This window comes from Maylandia zebra, linkage group LG20 (assembly GCF_041146795.1).
Source record: "Maylandia zebra isolate NMK-2024a linkage group LG20, Mzebra_GT3a, whole genome shotgun sequence".
NCBI lineage: Eukaryota > Metazoa > Chordata > Actinopteri > Cichliformes > Cichlidae > Maylandia > Maylandia zebra.
This window is the reverse complement of record NC_135186.1, coordinates 19,243,610-19,265,820: the sequence shown is the minus strand read 5'-3', so window position 1 is coordinate 19,265,820 and position 22,211 is coordinate 19,243,610. Positions and strand designations below refer to the sequence as shown.

Here is a 22,211-nt window from a genome sequence, read left to right as displayed (position 1 = left end):
CGTTTTTGGTCAAGGCAAACAGGGCTTTTTGAAAATGCTCTCCAAAGTGCATACATTTGAAAACAGCGTTTTCACGTCGCAGTGTGGACTGCGAAAACGCGGAGGCTTTCGAAAACGATGATGAATTTTAGTCATACGATGCAGTCATGTGACCAATTAAACTAAGATGGCGGAGGCAGTTGTTTTGTTTGATCTCAACTTTGACAACCCTATTAAAGATTAATATCAGTTCGTACATGCTCCACATAGCTTTTCTTCAAATTCTTTAATTCTCACTTGCTTTTGCAACTTTGTACTTTTGTGTTACTGGCAGCAACAACTCCACATCATTGTCAGTCTATTTAAAAAGTTGTTGGAGATCTTGTCAAAATTGATGGAATTATAAATAGATATAAGCATTGTCAAAGTTTCATGCACCGTGCAATACTACATGGAAAGCATCTGAGTGGCAACAGCTAATTTTTCAACATGACTATGATACCAAAACCAGTGGCAATACAGTAAAACCATACCTAGATAAAAAACAAAACAAAAAACACTACAAAAACAGTAGAACACTTCGAATTGGCGTCCAAGAGCCCTGACCAGTGAACTGTCCACTGTGGGCAACTGCTCACAGTAGCCCCACATGGGCACCAACAGGGCATTTTGCTGGGGCAATATTTAAATGATTCCTATTTTTAGGACTGAAGATTGTGCCAACTATGGTCTAACAATGATGCGTAGTTTAAAAGTAACAAACTCAGGAACACTGCTCAGTGAGTTCTACGTTTAAATTGTCAACAGTGGTCACATCAAAAGCAGCGCGATTCTGAATCTCCGTGTGTGTGTGTTCACAGCCCGTTTTCTACAGTTCTAAATCCGTGTGACGTCACTCTCCCAGAATGCCTGGCTTCCAGCGCGGCGCCCAGCAGTCAAGGCCCGAAGTCCAACAAACACCTTTAAACTTGTTGCAAAATGTCGACATGGAGTCGGAGCGGAGGCTGGACGGAGAGGTGGACCTAGGCTCTGTCGGTAAGTACCACCGATCCCTCGTCTGATCGGCCGAGCTGGAGTTTAACGCTGCTGGGCAAAGTATGTGAGTTAGCTCCTGCGAGACAAACTCCGACGCAAGTTAGTGAAGCGTTCATCTTTTGTTGTTTAATCAGCTTGTTGGCTCGGTTAATATCGGGACTTCATCCTTAGTTGCACTGACACCAGTCTGTGGATGTCCCTGATATAAAGCACGTGTATTATAGACCCAATAAACATGGTAATACACAAGTACTAAACCTGATTTCACATCCACTGCCGAATGTTGTAAACGCAGGCAGGCTAGCGGTCATATTTAGCCCGATGTGGTAATGACCCTGTCCACCCGCCCCCCGCCCCCCCACTCTTGTCAGTCCACAAAGCTGCGTGGGCTCAGTTTCCCGGCGCTCGTCAACTCATCAGTTTGGCTCCTTCACCAGGAAGGTACTTAGTAGTTGAGTTCAGGAACTGAAAGTTATTAGGCAGAAATTAATTTGATTGCAGCTCAATACTTAGGACCCACAAGATGGCACTGCGATATCCCGGCGCTACTTTTCGTGTCAGCTTCATTCAGTGCCTCTGTCCAAGTTAGAAGAACGGGGACCTCGTGTTCAGCGAGCATCGTGGAAAAGCACCAACTTTCTCCCAGTCACAGTGTCAGCTAAACAAGTGAAACTGAGCGAGAGCTATGAAAATAAACATTGGTGAATTCTAACGCTTTAAAAATATATTTACCAACAACATTATTGAAAGTGAACACACATTTTTATACATGGGAATAAAATATTTAGTCTAACATCACGGTTTAAATGCTTTAAATGGAAACAAAAAACCGTGACTTATTCTCTGCACAGAGTAAAAGCAGTTAGCCCAGCACCAAAGCCTGCTCGTGAATTTGTATGTGTGAAGTGAACTTAATGATGCACTTGACAGTAAAACTGCATGTACTAACTAGAGAAGTTATATAGCAAACGTTTGGTTATTACTAACGGGCCCAAACATGTAAACGCACACGCAGTGGCCACTGGTTTAGGCTGATGGAGATGACTGATCACAGGCTTTGACCCCATAGCCACATTTCCAAACACGCTCACAAATGTGAATGTGAGAATAACATAAAAAGAATAATCTGTGAGCTTCCTAATAAGTCACAAGTAGCAGCCATAATCACTTTTACATCAACACATTGCGAGTAGTAGGGCTCCATGATTATGGCCAAAACGATTATCACAACTATTTTTATCAGTACTTCGATTGCAGTTATTTTTGACAATTACTCATTGAATTTGGTGACAAAAATGTTTTTATTTCCATGTCATAAACACTGCATTCACATTTTTCATTTTTGCAGAAATCTTTGCATCAAAATAAAGCAATTCCTGTTCATTTAAACAAATTGAGTGCATCTCATAGAAGAAAAAAAGTATAAATGAAAAGATTTTACAGTACAATACAATACAATACAGTTTTATTTATATAGAACATTTAAAAACCCGAAGGCACACCAAAGTGCTTCACAGTAATATGGAGAGTCAGCATGAGTCAATAACAGGGTACAAATCGGGCACTAGCACAGACAGGATAGAGGCACTAACAGACCAGAAGAGTTAGATAAATACAAAATCTGCTAAGAAGACAAAAACAGCAGTAAAATGAATAATAAAATAATAAATTTAATACAATTTAATAAAAGATTTAAAAGTTTAAAATTTAAAAGATTTAAAAGGGTATTAACTGGTCAGGAAAGCCAAGTCAAATAGATATGCTTTCATTTAAAGGATTGGATAGAGTCCAAGGCTCGAATAGAAGCAGGGAGGCTATTCCAAAGGTTGGGTGCAGCTGAAGCAAAGGCACGATCGCCTCTGGTCTTCAGTCTAAACTTAGGTTGGGCCAGGAGTAATTGACCTGATGATCTTAATGCACGACAAGGAGTGTACAGTGTACAGTGAGGTAGCTGGGCGCATTTTACCCAAATGCAATCAGGATAGCACACCTTTCACTTTGATCTTGTCGCACTGTTTTTCTTGGTCTTCATGCATTCATACTGCACTTTATTGTGTGTTTTCAGGGGGTTGTTGTTGTTGTTTTTGAATTAGTTGTCGTTTTGCAGTGCAGACAAAACTCCATAGCATGCTTTGCATATCATTTGGTCTTGCTTAGTGTCACTTTCCCAGTATGGCCACAGTATGTCTAAACAACAGATAATGATCCACATTGAGGGACAATCTCTTCAGCTTCTGCTGTGTCAGACGCATGAATTTGGTTGTTTATCTGTCTTTGTACATAGTGTTACTCGTCCAGACTAGTCCAGGAATCTTCATGCTGCATGTTGCAGGGGACCGCTCTAATTGGCACAAGCAGGCATGTCATCAGGGGCTGTCTGAGGGAGTACTTGATTTTCTTCTGCTTTGTGTTCTGTATTTGGAACACTCATTTTTAGTATCGCTCCATCATGTCCATTTAATTGTAGAAAGCCAAAATTGTGATCAAGATTAAAATCCAACTAATTGTTGAATATTAAAAATAAACAACACCCGTCCATTCATGAATTTATTTAGGGAAATGGTCAGTAATAAATATAGTTGAGGGCAAAAAAGGATTGGTTAACTTGCTTATATTAGAGTCAGGTGATACTGAATAAGGATAGCAGTCAGCCATCATTGTCATCTTGTTTTTATCTAAAAAATTAGGTTAGTTAACCTCCAAGGACCTGGCGTCCACATATGTGGACATCACATTTTGGGTTGTCTAGACCAAAATACTTAATTTTTCTCTAGAAGGGCCTGATATCCACTTACAAGGACATTATACTGCCACTGTTCTATCAAAATTTAAAACAAATGTCCTCATATGTGGACGCCAGGTCCTTGGAGGTTAACTAACCTAAACAAAAATTTGGTAAAAAAAAAAAATCTGGTAATTCTTTGTTTTTACATTCATCAGGTCCCAATCAACCCAAATGCCAAAGAAAAATTAAAAATGCATGCCATGAAAGAGTTTGGGTCTTAGGAGGTTAAAGCCTAATCTTTGCAACACTTGTGAAACATTCACGGCATGAACAAGCACAATTTTGTAAGACCTCATTAAAGAATTGTTGATTATTTTCAAGGTGGAAAAAAAAATCAAGACTTTGAGCTTACGAATTGACAGATGTTTGTAGGGTTGCACAGGGGCGTAAAATTTCCGGTAAATTTCCGAAAAGTTTCTGGTAAATTTCCATGGTAAGTTAAGCTTGGGAATTTTGGAAATATTCCATATTGGAAACTTTCCATGGAAATAATGGGAATTATGGAAATTAATGGGAATTTAGGAGAACTAACTGGGAATATATTATTTCCAAGCATAAATATAAACAGAAATCATAAGAAAACCTCCATGCAAAATGTTTTCAACAGATATTTCAACAGATTTATTTGTAAGTACAGTAGAATAGAACACGTTTCAATAACTTGTTTCATGGATGAATAAAAACAGAAATGTTGAGTTCAATATTACCATCCCCTAACCCCGCTCATTCAAAATTGCCCCCTGTCCAAAAATCTCCACAAAGTCCCATTCAAAAGGTTAAATGAAAAATGCCACTTATCCTCCAAAACGTCCCATTAAACATGCAAATCTTCCTTCAAGCAATCCTCTTTTCTCATTTTTGCTCAGTCAATAGACTCTTCCTGGACCTCATCATCATCCAACAACATGTCCACTTCTTCAGCATCCAACTCTGAGTCTTCCTCTTCAGTTTCACTTTCCAGCCTTGTTGAGGATGGCTCTGTGTCAGGCTCAAAGAGCCGTAGGTTTGCCTGAATGCCGACCAGCTTTTCCACTCTCACATTTGTGAGCCTGTTGCGAACCTTTGTGTGGGTGTTCCCAAACGGTGACCAGTTGCGCTCGGAGGCGGCTGATGATGGTGGGATTTGGAGGAGGATGGAGGCTACAGGTGCAAGGGCCTCAGATTCACATAGTCCCTTCCACCAGGTGGCTGCAGATATGTGCTGGCATGACTGCCATATTCCATCCCCTTTCCAAAGGCCTTGCTTTGTTCGATACTTTGCCAAACTGCCTAGAACTTTGCCTTTATCGAGACCCAGGTGGTCAGACATGGCTGTAATGACCGCATAGGCACCGTTGATCTCTTCCCCAGAAAGTATGCCCTTGTCATATTTGGGGTCCAGCATGTATGCTGCATGCACTGGCTTCATGCAGAACTCCCTCCGCTGTTCCAATGACTTGACCACAGCCGTTTCCTCTCCTTTCAGTAGTAGGGGAGTGGGCAGAATTGTCTGGATTTCTTCTTTGAGTTTTGCAAAAAGGCACTGGACATCTGACAAGATGGCACCATCCCCCTCTATCTTCGCTATTGCTGCTGCAATAGGTTTGAGGGTTTTCCGACTGCTAGATACTCTTTCCCAGAACACATCATCCAAGATGACCTTCTTGATGTCACTGTCGATGCCTACAGACTGGGATATGGCCATCTCTTGCAGAGACTCCTTTCCCTCCAGAAGGCTGTCAAACATGATAACAACACCACCCCATCGCGTTATGCTGGGAAGCTTCAGTGTAGTACTCTTGTTCTTTTCCTTTTGCTTTGACAGAAATGTAGCGGATGTTACTTGTTTGCCTTTAACATATTTCAGAACTTGCTTCACTCTCTTATTCAGAGTGTCCATTGTTTTTAGTGCCATTATGTCTTTTAGGAGAAGGTTTAGTGTATGGGCAGCACAGCCAATAGTAGTTATATGTGGGTAGGTCTCCTCCACATGTGCCCAGGCAACCTTCATGTTGGCTGCATTGTCAGTGACCAGTGCAAAAACCTTATCTGGTCCAAGGTCATTGATGATCACTTTTAGCTCATCTGCAATGTATTGGCCTGTGTGTCCGTTTTCCTTTGTGTCTACACTCTTGTAGAACACAGGCTGAGGAGTGGTGATTATGTAGTTAATAATTCCTTGTCCCCTGATATTGGACCATCCATCAGAGATGACTGAAATACAGTCAGCTTGGTTAATGGTCTGTTTCACCTTTTCTTGAACTCGACTGAACTCTTCATCCAGTAGATGAGTAGACAATGCATGTCTGGTTGGGGGAATGTATGCTGGTCGGAGAACATTCAAAAATCTCTTCCAGTACACATTGGATGTCAGCATCAGGGGTGAGCCAGCTGCATAGACTGCACGAGCAAAACACTCATCTGCGTTTTTCTGGCTAGTGTCATCCATAAAATCAAAGAATCCTCTGATGCCAGAGGGACCAGGAGCTGATGAGTGGGTATCTGATTCTGATACAGCTGAAACAGATTCATTTTCCTCTTGAGTGGAACTCCTGGCTGCTGCATGTGTTGGGCCTTGAGGAATTTTTTTGCACTTTGCAATGTGCTGCTGCATTTTTGTGGCATTCTTCACGTACGTCTTATCACAATACTTACACATATATACAGATTTCCCTTGTACATTAGCTGGTGTAAAATGTCTCCACACATCAGATGGCGCACATGGCATTTTTCTGTAAAATAAAACAAGAGCTTGTAAAAATGCTAATGCAATGCAAGAGATCGTAATAATACAATTGCAATATGATAATAAACAGATATAAATAGTAAGGCTAGCTAAACAACTGGAATGATCTTCAAAACAAAACAGCCAAATGAGGAAGCTAGCATCTTCTTTATGTTATACTAGCTATGGCTTATTTAGCATCTAACAGATGCTAGCATTTTATTTAGCATCTTATCAGATTGCTATCTACCAGATTAATACATTTTATGTGATATTCACAATTTAAACATTTAATGAATATATTTTCCCATAATATCATCAAAACTTACCTCACTTGTTCCCTAAGAAGAGCCATCCTTCAATTTTGAAAATTCCCACTTTATTCCCATAAATTCCCGTTAATTCCCATGGAAAGTTTCCATCTTTGAAAATTCCGGGAATTTTGCAACCCTACAGTAGATGTTTGACATCCTTGTGCTCTCTGTCCCTTTTGGTAATTGGAGTCTACCTCAATTTCTTCTCTACCTGAGCACTCAAAGTGCTTTATACAACATGTCTCATACACTCATTTATATAAGCACTTTTTTCTATGCTTAAGTGGTTTCTATCCAACATTCACAGAGATTCATAGAGAGACACATTAGCTGGCTTCCTTTCTGTACAAAAATGTTATTTATCTAATCTAATTTTTCTGTGCCTCACTTTCTCTGTGCCTAACCACCTAATTGAGTCACTCCATCTCAAATAAATTTGGGCTGTTTGCTCAACCATCTCCAATTTGCATAAACATTTTGTGGTACAAAAACTTTAACTTTCCACTTGGGCTGCAACGATTCATCAGCATAATCGATGACATCAATTAGGGCTGCATGATTTTGCATAAAATGAGAATCACGATTTTTTGGCTTAGAATTGAGATCACGATTCTCTCACGATTTTCTTTTCCAGTATAAATATTTATTGCATTTATTAACTGCACATCAACTTCGTAACAGTTGAGACTGAACATAAAAACAATAAATAAACATAAAAACAACAAATGTCTCACGTTTTGTTGTTGCCGCAAAATGTTGTACTGCTTGAAATTCCGTCTCCACCGTTGCTCGACACTGCGTGTATAGAGCAGGTAGTGCAACTATCCGGTTGTTCAGTCTGATGTCACTAGCCGTGTCTGGGTCTAAACTCCGCTGCAGGTCCATATATCAAACGATCACTATGGCATTACTGAGAGTTGAAAAACTGTCTAAAGTCTTTCATCTTTAATAAAATGATCAGCGTTCTGCTCTACCAGGTGTAACAATTGAGTTTAACATCCAGGCATCCATGAAAACCGAATTTATGACATTTAACGGAGTTAGAAGTTAGCAGGGAGTTAGCTCGCTAGCTTCTATCTAAATACAATATAGCATGTCCTGACTGCGGGGTTTTGGAAACAAATTAAAACGTGCAGCTCTGCTATCACTTCCAGCATAAATGAAGACAGAAAACTAAACAGCAGTGACGTTTGTAGGGTTACTGAAGTTGGGCTAGCTGGTATATAATGATGTGCTATGTGACCGCTAGCGACACAGCTATGTTAGCATAATATGAACAAGCTAACCTTTTTTCCACTCGATAAAAGTTAACGTGAGTGTTCTCGGTGGTCAGAAACAAATGTAATCGCATGGCAGGATGCTGTAAAAGGACCAAACTTCAGCCAGGAGAACAACTGAGATAATCCATCCACAATACGAGGTTAGTCATTCATATACTGCTGCATGGGCTGGGCTGTAGTTACATCCTAGGGTTTTAAAAACTGAGCTTAAATAAATGATTAGCGGTAATAAAAGCCGAGGGAGGTCAACAGGGATCACTGACTGTTTTAGGAGCTTTTTGAGATCAAATAGAAGAAAATACAAAACATTAAACATGTTAACAACACAAAAGCCATATTAAACGCAGACTACTTTAGACCCGGAAGTAGGATTCGTCGCGTCATCACTGAACAACCGGATAGAAAAATAGTTGCGGGACGGCACTGTGTAGCATTTGTCTAGGGTGTTGATCATTTTCCTAAATCCCTCGTTTTGCACAGTGTTGATGGGAGCCATATCTTTGGTCAGGTGATAAGTGATAGCCTCTGTAATTTCTTTGTGCCTGCGGGAGTTCGACGGGTATAGGGAAGCTAGAGCTGGGCGATATAACGATATGTATCGCGATATAACTTTTACTCGATAGAGAAATTAAGCTATCGCGATAGACTTCGCCGCCCTTGTCCTCTTAAAATAAAATTTTTTTTTTAAAAAAGGTCAGCCAATCCAAACTAAGTAGCGCAGAGCCGAACCAATCACAGCCGCAGCGTCACGTCGCGTGACTTGTTACGTACAGCACAAGTGCCAAGCCGCACGTGTGTTTGTTTGGGAAGCAGCCAGCGGGTAATGGAGGAAATGAGTGTGCCTACTAGAAAAATCAACCGAGCGTGACCGAAGAGAAAACAGATGATGGTTCCAACGCCGGAGAGATTGTCGAACGGAAGAGCCATAGAAGCTCCGTAGTGTGAAGGTATTTCGGCTATTTCAAGTCTGACAAAAAACAGAGTAGCTGCACTGTAAATGTGCCGAAAGCAAGTCTGGAAATACAATAAACTGGTGCATGCGTCACACTGTGCGCCACGTTATTGTTTCGGTGAAATGAATTTCTACAATACTGTTAATTCTACTCTCTGCAGTGTTTAAATGCTTACATATACACAGTTACTGTCCATCCACACATACGACTCGGGTCTGCTTCTATGCCCCAGCTTTGTTTACTTTTTCCCACCGAGGCTTCTAGACTTCTGATTGGCCAACATTTCTGCACGGTTAGGAATCTAGCGCCACCTGCTGCTTTGGCATGTTCATAGCAGCGTTTTCCTTCATTTCTGCCTTTATGTGTGGACGGGATTATTTTTTAAAACGAAAACGGAAAATCTCCGTTTTCAAAAACACCCGTGTACGTGTGGACGTAGCCTCAGTCTCTGACTGGAAGCGCTAATTCGTCATTCGGCTTTTGTCAGACTAAAGTAACTGTTAAAACTGTTTGAAAAGCTAAGCTATACAACAAGGAGAGATTGAGAATTTCCTTTTAGTTCTCAGTTTATTTGATACTGACAAAGGTTAGTTTTGTCTGTTCTTCTGTAAAACAAACTAAGATTTATTTTTAGAATTAATATTTTGTTTCTAAGTGGAATTGACAATTTAGTAGTCTGTTTCGTTTGTTCTATTTTGAAACTTAAACGCTTTAGCGGCTGCCTTTTGTGTAGTTTGCAATATTTGCCTTTATTTATCTGAAAAAGTCTCATGTTCCTTAAGTACATCTACCCTGTTGAACTTATTATGGGAAATAAATATTTAAATAAAAACAAGCTGCTGATTATTTCACATTTTACTTGTGAGCAACGGCACATTTAAATCTTACAAATATAGTTATTTGGCTTATATCGTGATAGATATCGTTATTGCCTGAAATGAAAAAAAACATATCGTGATATGAAAAAATCTCATATCGCCCAGCTTTAAGGGAAGCGCTGTATAAGGTTACCGATATTGATGTTTGGGTGGTTGACCGGGACGGATTTTCTCCTGTCACTTTCTCGTCATCCCTGACGTGCTCTCCGTTGTTTTTTTCCCTGCTAATTTTAGCATCACACGGCACAGCTTCTGTATCACGTGGTATAAGGCTCCGCCCTTGTCATTTGTTGAGCAGGAAGAGTGAGCGCTTGTTTTCATGCAGAGTACGTCCCGGATCAAAATGCGGTACAGTCGTCGTCGTCTTTTTTAAAAAATATTTTTTTTATCGTTGTATGAATCGAGATCGCGATTTTCTAACGATTAATCGTGCAGCCCTAACATCAATTATAAAAATTTATCGACACAGAATTTGCTCCTGTCCATTTCTTCAATTAGTCCCAAGTTGAGGTCGCCCCCAAGAACAAGTGATATATTACATTGTTACATTATGAATATACTGTGAGTATAATAATACTAATGGAAATGAGTAAGGGTAGCACAGTGGCACTGTGGTTTGCACTGTTACACCAAGAGGTGTGAGGCAACAGTGAGTTCAATTCCACCATCAAGCCAGGGTCTTTCTGTGTGGAGTTTGCATGTTCTTCCCATGTTTGCATGGGTTCTTTCCGGGCGCTCCGGCTTCCTCTCACAGTCCAAAGACATGCAGTTAGTGGGGATAGGTTAACTGGAAGCTCTAAATTGCCCATAGGTGTGAGTGTGAGTGGTTGTGTGTCTCTATCTGTTAACCCTACGGATGCCTGGCGACCTGTCCAGGGAGTACCCTTCCTCTCTAGGACAGCTGGAATAGGCTTCAGCCCCCCTGCGACCCTGGCAAGGATAAGTGGAAGAGAATAGATGGATGGAGCATGTACGTACTTGTCTGTGAGGCTATAGTGGATGTGCTGACACTGAGTGCGTGTGTGTGTGATTGTGCCATGCCGATGTGTAAAAATCAGGGGGGTGGTTTGTGACTGTGTAGGAAAACAGGTGATCGGTGCAGTGAAAGAAGTAAGAAAACCATGGAAAAGGAGGGAGGGATGAAAGAGAAAACTTGAACGAAAACAAAAACATTGTAATGAAATATCCCTAAGATGTCAGTGTAGGTTCTTAGTCATCCAGGTCACAGTGGTCATGGTAGACTACCACGACGTGAATTTGTCTGAAAACCTCACGTGGGCATGCAACTAGGGCCGCAGTGATTCATCGGGTATTTCGAATAATTTAATTATAAAAAAAATTTAGACACAAATTCTTTGCTTTGATACTTTGTGAACTCAGCTTGAGTGAAAGAAAATGTGTTTCTCGTGTTCAAAACACTAGCGCTGTTCCCGTAATCACCATTAAAACCTTTGCTGGCAGAAACTAACCAAGTTCTTCATCAAAGCACCTGATCAACAAACTCCGACATGAAGACAAGCAAACTTTGTAGCTGTTCCATCCACCGCTCTTTGTTTTACACAGAGAAAAATCTGCAGTAAGCATCCAGAAGATGCATTAAGATATGCAGATAAACTCTTAATGTGGTCTGATACATGTTTGCTGAAGGCTGATGTCAGCCGTCTTATTGTGGAAGCAAACGGGCAAAAAATGGGGCACGGCGTGTAATTTATTTCAAGGTTTTCATGTCTTTTTTTTTTTTTTTTTCCAGATTGAAAATGAAATAATATAAAATACTATCTCAGTTAAATTGTGTTCATATACACACTGACCTGAGTGATTTTAGGTTGGACAGTAAATATTAATGTCTACTCTATCATAACGTCTTGTTTTCAACAGCACAGAAACATTGCATCAAAGCACAGGGCAAACTTCAGAATGCTGATATGCTTGCTTCTCTTCATTGGAGCTACCACATTCTCCTTTAAGGGCTTACAGACACAAACTCACTCATTCACTTGTACACTTAAACACACAGAAATAAACAAAAGTCAAAAAGGCCTTCCAAAAAGACAGAGTAAAGATGCATTTTGTTTAGATTGCATGTTTATTTAGTTTTCTTTGACATTGACTTAAACCTCGTGCATTCTCCCAAGTAGTAATAAATATATTAAAAATAAGGCTTTTATGAAACCCCTGAATAAAAAATTTCTTCTTGAAAATTTACAGTTCAGTATTTAATATTACATAAAATAAACCATATACACGTGTCTTTGAATGGCAAAGAAGCAGAAATGTCTGCATGGCTAGATGCAGCAGTGCTTGTTCCGGCTGACTAGAGCCTCCTTGCTGGGTGTCTCCCTCTGCTCGCTCACTGCGTTTGTGTCTAGTCTATGCGCTATCACTATGTGTTCTCTAATAAAGGTGAACCCTCAAACCTTCTTCTACTGGCAGCTCATGTCTAAACTGTTTCTCCTTTGGCACAAATAATTTACCTGTTTTTGTGTTCTGAAACTATTAAAATTCTGGCACAGTAAAGAAAGACAAATGCCAATGTCATGTATATGATTACCTCACTGCATACACGAGTAGGCATGTATCAGCTAAACAGAAAACAGTTTTAATTGCTTTGATAACTCTGTGCATGCGTGTGTACAAACGAGAACAGTAGTCTAATAACTTAACAGTTGTAGCTTTAAGTGTTTGAGCTCTGAGAGAACCATCTTTTGGTGATATAGTGGTACTATTACTATTATTGTTGTTGTTGTAGTTGTCATGTGACGTCTGCAGCACGCCATCTAAGCCCAGAGGTTTCATGTGAACACACTGACGCATTTTCCTGCACTTTTCTGTTTTGCAGGTCTGTGAAGATGCCGGGCTTCCTGTCATTCAGCTACTGAATGCTAAATTAGACTGCAGGCCAACACAAGAACATTTCTCAGGAAACACACAGACCCAGTCTCAGCTTCCAAAGCTCCTCATCACAACAGCCCTTTTGGGGTTGCTATGGCAGCTGCTGTCACAGAAACCAAGTGCTGGACACAGGCTTGCCCCAGTAAGGCAGGACAGACCTCTAGTCATTGCTGCAAGAGACCGTCAGACAGCACTTAGCATTTATCGTGCACTTTAACAAACGATCCGAACTCCGTGGGCTGATAGTACCGTCTCCTCATGAGTTTTGTGTTTATCAGCGCAGGCTCGTGGCCAGAGTCCCTGAGCAGCAAAGCCGAAACCCACCATTGTATTAGACCATGTTCCACCAGCAAGACCATCTAAAGAGCCAGCCACAGGAGAGCCATCCTGCCGTTCGGCAGCTTTTTCACTGCCAGGACTGTGGGAAGCAGTACAACACCCAGCTAGGTTACAGACGCCACCTCGTGGCAGCTCACAGTGCTGCAGCAGCCCTGCCCTGCTCAGATGTCGCTCCTTCCCTGCTGGAGCACCTGGGTGGCCATATTGACAGGCCTCCACCGTCAGAGGGAAGCATTAATGTTGTGGTGCCAGTAAGAGAGAGGAAGTACTCCTGTGAGAGATGCGACCGCCGTTTTTACACACGTAAGGATGTGCGCCGTCATGCGGTGGTGCACACAGGACGCCGTGACTTCCTATGTCCGCGCTGTGCCCAACGCTTTGGCCGCAGAGACCACCTGACTCGCCATTTGAAGAAGAGCCATGCCCAGGAGACGGGGTTGATGCCACCCTGCAGTTCCAGCACTCCTGTGGCTACACCGAGCCCCTCCACTATGTGCCCAGTAAAAGAGGAGCCCAGCCCAGTCACCACTGAGATGGCCTCTGTCTCCAAGGAGCCCATCGAGTCTTTTTCCAGGGAAATGTACTCCTCGTACCACATGGCCAGTCCTGTCCCTGGCATGGGCCAACCTCATGGCCTTATTCAAGGCTCCTTGTCCTCGAGCATGGGTGTGGCTCGCCACATGCCCGCTCAGTCTTCCCAACCCCACCATCATCACCTGGCACCATCGGCATCTCCGCAGCAGCAGCATTACAGCAACATGCCACGGTACCAGCACCACGGCTCTACCTCATATCCTCGTGGCGACGTGGACAGCTTCCTGCTGGACCTGCAGAGTGCCCCCGCGCCTCACCTGAGTGCAGTAAACTCCTCTACCTCTACTTCTGCTTCCCCTCAGAGGGACGTTCTGGCTGAAGGGGTGAGTGCTGGTGGTGACCCACACTTGATGTCCAGGAGCCCTGCTGTGCCCTCAGCTGAGTTGTCCTGCACCACTAACATGGACCTGGGACCCCTGCTGAGCTTCTTACCTTTCAGCCTGCCACCGTACAGCCCTCACATGGGGATGGGAAGCTTAGTGATGAGCTATCCAACTACCACCACCACCACCGCGTGCTCTCCATCCTCTTCCACCGGGCTGTCCTCCCAGGCTCCAGGGCCGTTCACCTTCTTCCAGTCTCCGCAGGCTAATGCACCACAGGGCCCTGGGCCCCACAACCACAACCAACTACCTCAGGCATACAGCAGTCCTGCTATGAGCACATCCACTTCCCTACCTCATTACTACCAGGCCTTTCAGCAGTAAGCAGCTGTCCCCGCGCAGTGCTCGATGTCTTTGTTCATGAAAATAGTCAAATTAAGGAACGGCGTCTTTACTGTAAAACAGATGTCTTGTTTTAGATATTGTTGAACGCAACAAATCACCTCAGCAGTATTACCTCATTATTTAAAGTAAGCTTGAATGTTTAAGAAGGTGTAGATGTTTTAACTGCAACCAAAATATACTTGTACTTCTCCATCTAGAAACAGTAGATGCACTTCATATGGGTGCTGCTCATTGCTCTCACTGAGCCTGTCATCTGTGAGAAACGGACACCTTCCTTACTCAGGTGGATGTGAAAACATTGGCGCATTACAGAGAGCGAGCACTACCGAAAAGACTAAGCCTCAGAGCACCTGTTTGTTTGACATTTGGATCAGCTTCCTGTCAATGCCGTGCATCATCCATACGATGTATCCACATGTTATTGTCTTTCAAAATGAAGCGTATTTTGTCTGCTTCAAGTTTCAGCAACCCTGTACAAATGTCTGTCAGATCAAACATCTCATCCATCTTACTGGAAATGAAGCACAAATGAAATACAATGAGCTTTGTGACCATTAACGCAGTCCCTTTTTAGAAGCTTAGGGACATTTAGTCATAAATCTTTTATTTTTTATTTTCACCGAAGACATGCCAAAACACATGGGGGGGGCTGCTCCACTGTTACCGATGGGGAAACAGGTTTCGAAATGTTCTGACTCTGAACCGGAATATTTGACACAATAGGAACTGATAAGACAAAGTTTCCTTAGAGCAAAATGAACTCATTGTGCAGTACTACCTGTTTTGTTCCAAATATTTCTGTTTTTGAGTTGCAGCAATGGATTACCTGTAAAGAGCAACTGGGTGAATCACAGTTTGCTCTCCAGCTATTCAGTTTCTTAAACCATCTCGGAGTCCAGGTTGCTGGAGCCTGTCCCAGAGGGGCTGAAAAGTGGCCTCCACTCTGGACAGACTAGCAGGGAGAAACAAAATATGGACATTTAGGAGGCTGAAATACATTACTGGGGTGTCATTTAACGGCCAGTATGAACAGGATGCAGTATTACAGAGAAAAATCTGTTACTTTCATATTTATGGGGAATATTTAAACAAACCACTGGATCCCATGTTTTCTAGGTTTGGGTGTGTTTTTTCAAGTCAGCTTAATATTATTTTTCTCATTGGCGGCTGCTGCTGCAATGACCACAGCATGACGAGAAACCTTTTAAATGTACACATGTGAATCAAGGGATTGCTGGAAATGGTAGAAAGTATTGGTTGGACGGTGGCCGCCCTGGCTTCGTGACCTGACGTGGGGCCGCTGGGAACTGATTTAAGCAGAAGGAAGCTTCACATTCCACCCTGTTACCTGTGTTTTCTTTTTTCTGAACTGGACCACTGGATGTGAGCACTGTTAGAACCGAGCACGAACATCCACGTGGAGCATTTCTACCCATTTCACTGTTGCTATTAACACCGTTCTTCAGTGGCTGTGGTGCTGGACTCTGAATCTGATAAAATTAGCACTATAAGCACCCTCATCCCTCTTGTCCTGGTCTCACCTTTGCTGCTGATACACGGGGAAGCAGCTAAAGAGTGGATGGTGTCACAGGAAAACAAGAAGCCTCCAGTAACAGACCCAGTTACCTGACATTCACCCAATGTGTCAGGGCTGGTGGAATGGTTTTAAGTCTTCAACTGGTGTGAAGTGACTGATGTGATCTTTAGAGAGGGAGTCATTTAGATGACTCTTTCCTCAACCTTCATTCATAAACCCCTCTAATTAGAACTGTGCCAGGCTTCACATTGTCTTAAAATGCTACTGTTGTGCCTCTCTAAGAGTGTCTAATCTCGTGACTGGGTTGAAGCACTTAGGACAATTCTCAAAAAGTTTGAATTTGATGTGTACCTCAGACCTGGAACTGTGGCTTTCTGCTTTATTTCTGTTTGCTTTTAGTTGTTTGGACTCTTTTGGTGCCATTATATTGAAACTTTAAAGGTAGATTTGTTCTTTATGTAGTTGCAGACATAATTCAAACCTTCTACCTCTACATTGTCACGTAACTTTTGCAGCAATCATTAGAAATTGTTTTAACATGAAGCAGTTTTTAGCACTGAAGAAGGGGAATTATTCAGAAGTCATTCTGACGGCCTGCGTATACACGTGGGCTTGAGTGCTATATTGGAGAGTCATTTCTGTACTTGCCTTTAATGATATTTCTACTTATTTACTACCTCAGATGAGACGGGAAACTGTCCATCTAACTGCAGAGAAATTTCTCTGTGTAGTTTTATTTTTGTCACAAGCACATGTACTTTGTAGTTCTGTAGTTTTTATTGAAGCTAGCTGCTGCAGCTGATGCTACAGCCTGTGCGTTCACTGCTCGTGCCTCAGCCTGTTTAACACTTGTTTCGGTTAGGGATCAGGCCTCCATCTAAAGGAATTTCACAACTCTTTATTGGAATGCTGAGATGAAATTGAAGGGAGTGCTGACATGGAATATTCCAAATAAATGTTCCTACAGTGAGCGTAGCAGATTGATCAAAAATCTAATAAGTCTCCAGAACACAAAACAAAATCAACAGTCGTATGGAACTCTACATACGATACGTGTGAAGAACAATAAGCTGGACAGCCACAGAGAGGCTGTCCCAAATTTGGCATAATTGTTTGAGAATGTATGTTTGAAAAGTTTGCCAGCAAACACAGATGGTCTTCACCTGAGCTGTGACTACAACTGGTTGCACTGCTCGCTGCTCTGTCGGCCTCTGAAGCCTATCCCAGCTACCGTAGACCGAGAGGCGGGGTACACCCTGGAAAGGTAGCTTAAGCAACTATGGCAAATGTGATCAAACGCACTCCAGACTGATGGCGGAGAAGGGCAGAAACAAGGTTTCACCTCACTAATGACTGTGGTGCCTGCATTTAGCCCGGCTTTGAGAGCCAGTCCAGTGCAGGTTTAGCCACCTTAAACTTAGTTACTTTTTGCTTTAGGGATTTATATTCTAGTTTAATAGACTAGGAGACTGTGACAAGAAAAGGAGTTGTCATTTTCTAATTATCTGAACATAAAGTCATACAAAATAAAATCTTTAGATTTACACTGTCTGTGTCTATGTGCATTTTTATGTAAATCAAATTGCAAAGTTGGAGTATATGTATTTAACCAGACTTGGAGTACCTTCATGTAAGCTGTATTTGTATACAGAAACAAGGTGAATAGGATAGTAACTGTGCTGGTCTTCTGCATGCTGACGCTACCTATAGATTATTTTTAAACCAGATTTAGTTTACTTTTTATTAGTGAGTGAATTACACTTAAATACAAGCATAAGAAGGCAGAATCTGTGGCCTTAAAGCCAGAAGCTTTTCAGATATTTCTGTTAATCCCATCAAAATGTCATTTTAAAATATGACTATTGTCAATACATTAAATATTAATGTAGAGTCAAACCAACTACCAAGTGTACACTACAAGTTTGAGCCAGTATGCTTTGCATTCTGGGATGCAGCAAGGTAATATAGATGTGCCAAGATCTGTATGCGGTAACTAGCTGTGAATGATCATATAGGCTCTGTGTTCTCAAATAGTCCAGAACAAAGCACCTTCTTCCTGTATGTACCTTTGTTGCTCCCGATAAAGCAGACTAACAATTCCCAGATGGTTTGTAATGATGCATTTTGGTTTTCCCACGAGATCTCATAGTTAAAGACCTCATAGTACCATATCAGCCCTGTGTTGTGCTGTATTGCGGCTTCCCCCCCTAATTTTTAAGTACGTTTCATGACAAAAACACATACAGACACTTTCTATCTCTCTCTCTCACACACACACTCACACTCTACAAGAAGAACGTTAAATTATGCATCTGTGCATTTTAATATTTTTGAGCTGTATGTTTTGGGGGGAGGTTCTTACAGGTGCAGCATTTCTATTTGGGGCTGGAGCCTATGATAGCTGTCATAGTGACACTGACCCTAGACAAATACAAAACTAGTGAAAAACAGTCAGAAGCGACTAGGATGGGCAAAAAAAAGTTAGTGGCCCGACCTGCAAAACCGTTAGTGTTTTGAGAGTTGTCTCATTGTCGCCCCTCTAGTGCAACCAAAGCAGCTGAAACTGTTTAATAGCTCCCTCTCCTACTTAACTGACCAGATAAATATTTCAGAAATTTAACTGACTTGATGCTACATAAAATGTGTTTCTTTTATTTATGTCTGTGAAGGTTCTCAGTCATCCAGGTCATCGTAGTCAAAGGAGCTTGCAAAGAAAAGCGTCTGGACTTCTCCAGACGCTTTTCTTTGCAAGCTCCTTTGACTTTCTTTCTTTTATTTATTTATTTATTTTAGCAGTGTATAAAGAAATTAGGTAGCTCTAGACATTTGCACTATATTGTACATATTTTAAATTTTCTACATGAGTAAATGTAACTTTTGTAAAAAGCAATCAGAAGCCTCTTTGCTTTATCTGAGGATGGCATTCAGGGCTTCTAACATTTCACAAAACAAAGGCTGCTCTCACATTGTTCTTATAGTGCTGAGATTTTTCCATTACTTGGAGCAGGCCTATGTTGGAGGTCTAGAGAAGATTCCCATGAATGATCTGCTGGCACTTCATGATCATACATCCTGTCAGATCTCCATGGTGAGGATTCTGACATGTCTATCTCAGTGAATAACACATCTGGCATTTGGTGTAGGTGAATGTAGCTGTTCACAGTAATGTGGAATTGGGTCTTGTTGATTGTTAAATTAAAGCACAACACCTGTAAGCTGGTTTGTTAAATACTGTTAAAATACTGTGTGTGTGTGAAGCTGTTGTAAAACCAGTCTAATGCTAAAAATGCCAAAATACAAGCTACAGGGAGTGCAGAATTATTAGGCAAGTTGTATTTTTGAGGAATAATTTTATTATTGAACAACAACAACCATGTTCTCAATGAACCCAAAAAACTCATTAATATCAAAGCTGAATGTTTTTGGAAGTAGTTTTTAGTTTGTTTTTAGTTTTAGCTATTTTAGGGGGATATCTGTGTGTGCAGGTGACTATTACTGTGCATAATTATTAGGCAACTTAACAAAAAACAAATATATACCCATTTCAATTATTTATTTTTACCAGTGAAACCAATATAACATCTCCACATTCACAAATATACATTTCTGACATTCAAAAACAAAAGAAAAACAAATCAGCGACCAATGTAGCCACCTTTCTTTGCAAGGACACTCAAAAGCCTGCCATCCATGGATTCTGTCAGTGTTTTGATCTGTTCACCATCAACATTGCGTGCAGCAGCAACCACAGCCTCCCAGACACTGTTCAGAGAGGTGTACTGTTTTCCCTCCTTGTAAATCTCACATTTGATGATGGACCACAGGTTCTCAATGGGGTTCAGATCAGGTGAACAAGGTGGCCATGTCATTAGTTTTTCTTCTTTTATACCCTTTCTTGCCAGCCACGCTGTGGAGTACTTGGACGCGTGTGATGGAGCATTGTCCTGCATGAAAATCATGTTTTTCTTGAAGGATGCAGACTTCTTCCTGTACCACTGCTTGAAGAAGGTGTCTTCCAGAAACTGGCAGTAGGACTGGGAGTTGAGCTTGACTCCACCCTCAACCCGAAAAGGCCCCACAAGCTCATCTTTGATGATACCAGCCCAAACCAGTACTCCACCTCCACCTCGCTGGCGTCTGAGTCGGACTGGAGCTCTCTGCCCTTTACCAATCCAGCCACGGGCCCATCCATCTGGCCCATCAAGACTCACTCTCATTTCATCAGTCCATAAAACCTTAGAAAAACCAGTCTTGAGATATTTCTTGGCCCAGTCTTGACGTTTCAGCTTGTGTGTCTTGTTCAGTGGTGGTCGTCTTTCAGCCTTTCTTACCTTGGCCATGTCTCTGAGTATTGCACACCTTGTGCTTTTGGGCACTCCAGTGATGTTGCAGCTCTGAAATATGGCCAAACTGGTGGCAAGTGGCATCTTGGCAGCTGCACGCTTGACTTTTCTCAGTTCATGGGCAGTTATTTTGCGCCTTGGTTTTTCCACACGCTTCTTGCGACCCTGTTGACTATTTTGAATGACACGCTTGATTGTTCGATGATCACGCTTCAGAAGCTTTGCAATTTTGAGACTGCTGCATCCCTCTGCAAGATATCTCACTATTTTTGACTTTTCTGAGCCTGTCAAGTCCTTCTTTTGACCCATTTTGCCAAAGGAAAGGAAGTTGCCTAATAATTATGTACACCTGATATAGGGTGTTGATGTCATTAGACCACACCCCTTCTCATTACAGAGATGCACATCACCCAATATGCTTATTTGGTAGTAGGCTTTCGAGCCTATACAGCTTGGAGTAAGACAACATGCATGAAGAGGATGATGTGGACAAAATACTCTTTTGCCTAATAATTCTGCACTCCCTGTATTTCAGATCATTCTGATAATGATAGTAACTGTGGGTTTCTCTAGACCATAGGTGTCAAACTCTGGCACACGTAGTGATGGGCAGATGAAGCCCCATGAAGCACTGAAGCTTTTCATCCAATTGGTTCACCCCAACGCGAAGCTTCATGAAGCTTCATTTGCTCTAGCAGGACACCTACTGGACGTAAAAATAATAGCTGGCATGAATTTGAAGAGTGTGGCATTTTGCACACAGCCTGTAAATGTCAACAACAAAAGGAGTGTGTAAAACATGTATATTGTAGTGATGGCAGTATACTGTGTATATTTATAGTGGCAGTATGGGAAATGATTATTTGGAAATGCTTGAAATGGAAATGATCATTTACTGTGAGGTGAGGTGTGGTTGGGGTGTGGACAGTAGTTGTGCTTTTGTAACGTTGAGGTATGGACAGCTACACACTGAGGCTTTGAGCCTCAATCCTGCCTGTTCACATTTTATTCTGTAAAAACTAAATTTTCACTGCTTTTATGACCTTTTTAGTGGGGAGAACATAGCTAGGATTTAATGATTTAACAAATCTTTTGAATCCTTTGTCCTCCACAATGCTAAATAGTTGGGAGTCCTCAATCACCATGCTGACCAGGTCTTCATCTATTTGAGATTGTTCTCCTGAGGAAAGACAATAAAGATAAAGCACAAATATAAATATCACACACGTAACTTATAACAGTTGTATAATATTGTTATATCATTCAGTAACATTACTGCATCCTATATTATCATTGCATTTGATGGCTCACCTGGTCTTGCTCCACAATCGGTGTCCCCCTTATTCTCATGCAAAGCTCTGTAGTGCCTAAGCATGGATGAGGTGTTGTTGTTGTCATATCCCAGCTCCCTGGCACATAGCAAACACTTCACCTTGTACAAAAGTCAAGACAGCTCAACATAAATTGTATTGCACCATCAGTATCATGAAAATACATCTTCTGTAGAAATTTACATACCTTGTTGGGAGGAATAAGATCAAAATGTTCCCACACAGGGGAGGACATCCTCCTCTTCTTAGCTGGCTCCATTCTCTCCTGACTTTCCTCACTCTCATAAACCTCCAAACGGTCTCCAAACTCTCACTAACCGCAAAAATGTGGGTGTTTGATGGAGACATCAAACACCCACATTTTTGAATGAAGTCTGAGGGGTTTATATCGCTGTCATATCTCGCGGCAAAGTTCGAACCACTTCATGAACCAGTCACGTGGTACAGCCGGGCAGCGAGGCTTCGGACGTCATCATTTTCAGCTCCTCCCATAAATGAAGCAAGCCTCGATACGCGCTT

At 41.7% G+C, this 22,211-nt stretch overlaps 1 protein-coding gene across 1 annotated transcript; it reads left to right on the top strand.

The window, feature by feature from the left end:
* The first annotated feature begins 843 nt into the window (after positions 1-843).
* LOC101476597 (zinc finger protein PLAGL2) lies at positions 844-17,564 on the top strand. The gene is made up of 2 exons (XM_004570927.5): positions 844-1,014; positions 12,768-17,564. Exon 2 carries the CDS (start codon positions 13,159-13,161, stop codon positions 14,458-14,460), a length of 1,302 nt encoding a protein of 433 aa, XP_004570984.1. The 5' UTR covers positions 844-1,014; positions 12,768-13,158; the 3' UTR covers positions 14,461-17,564.
* The last annotated feature ends 4,647 nt before the right edge of the window (positions 17,565-22,211 follow it).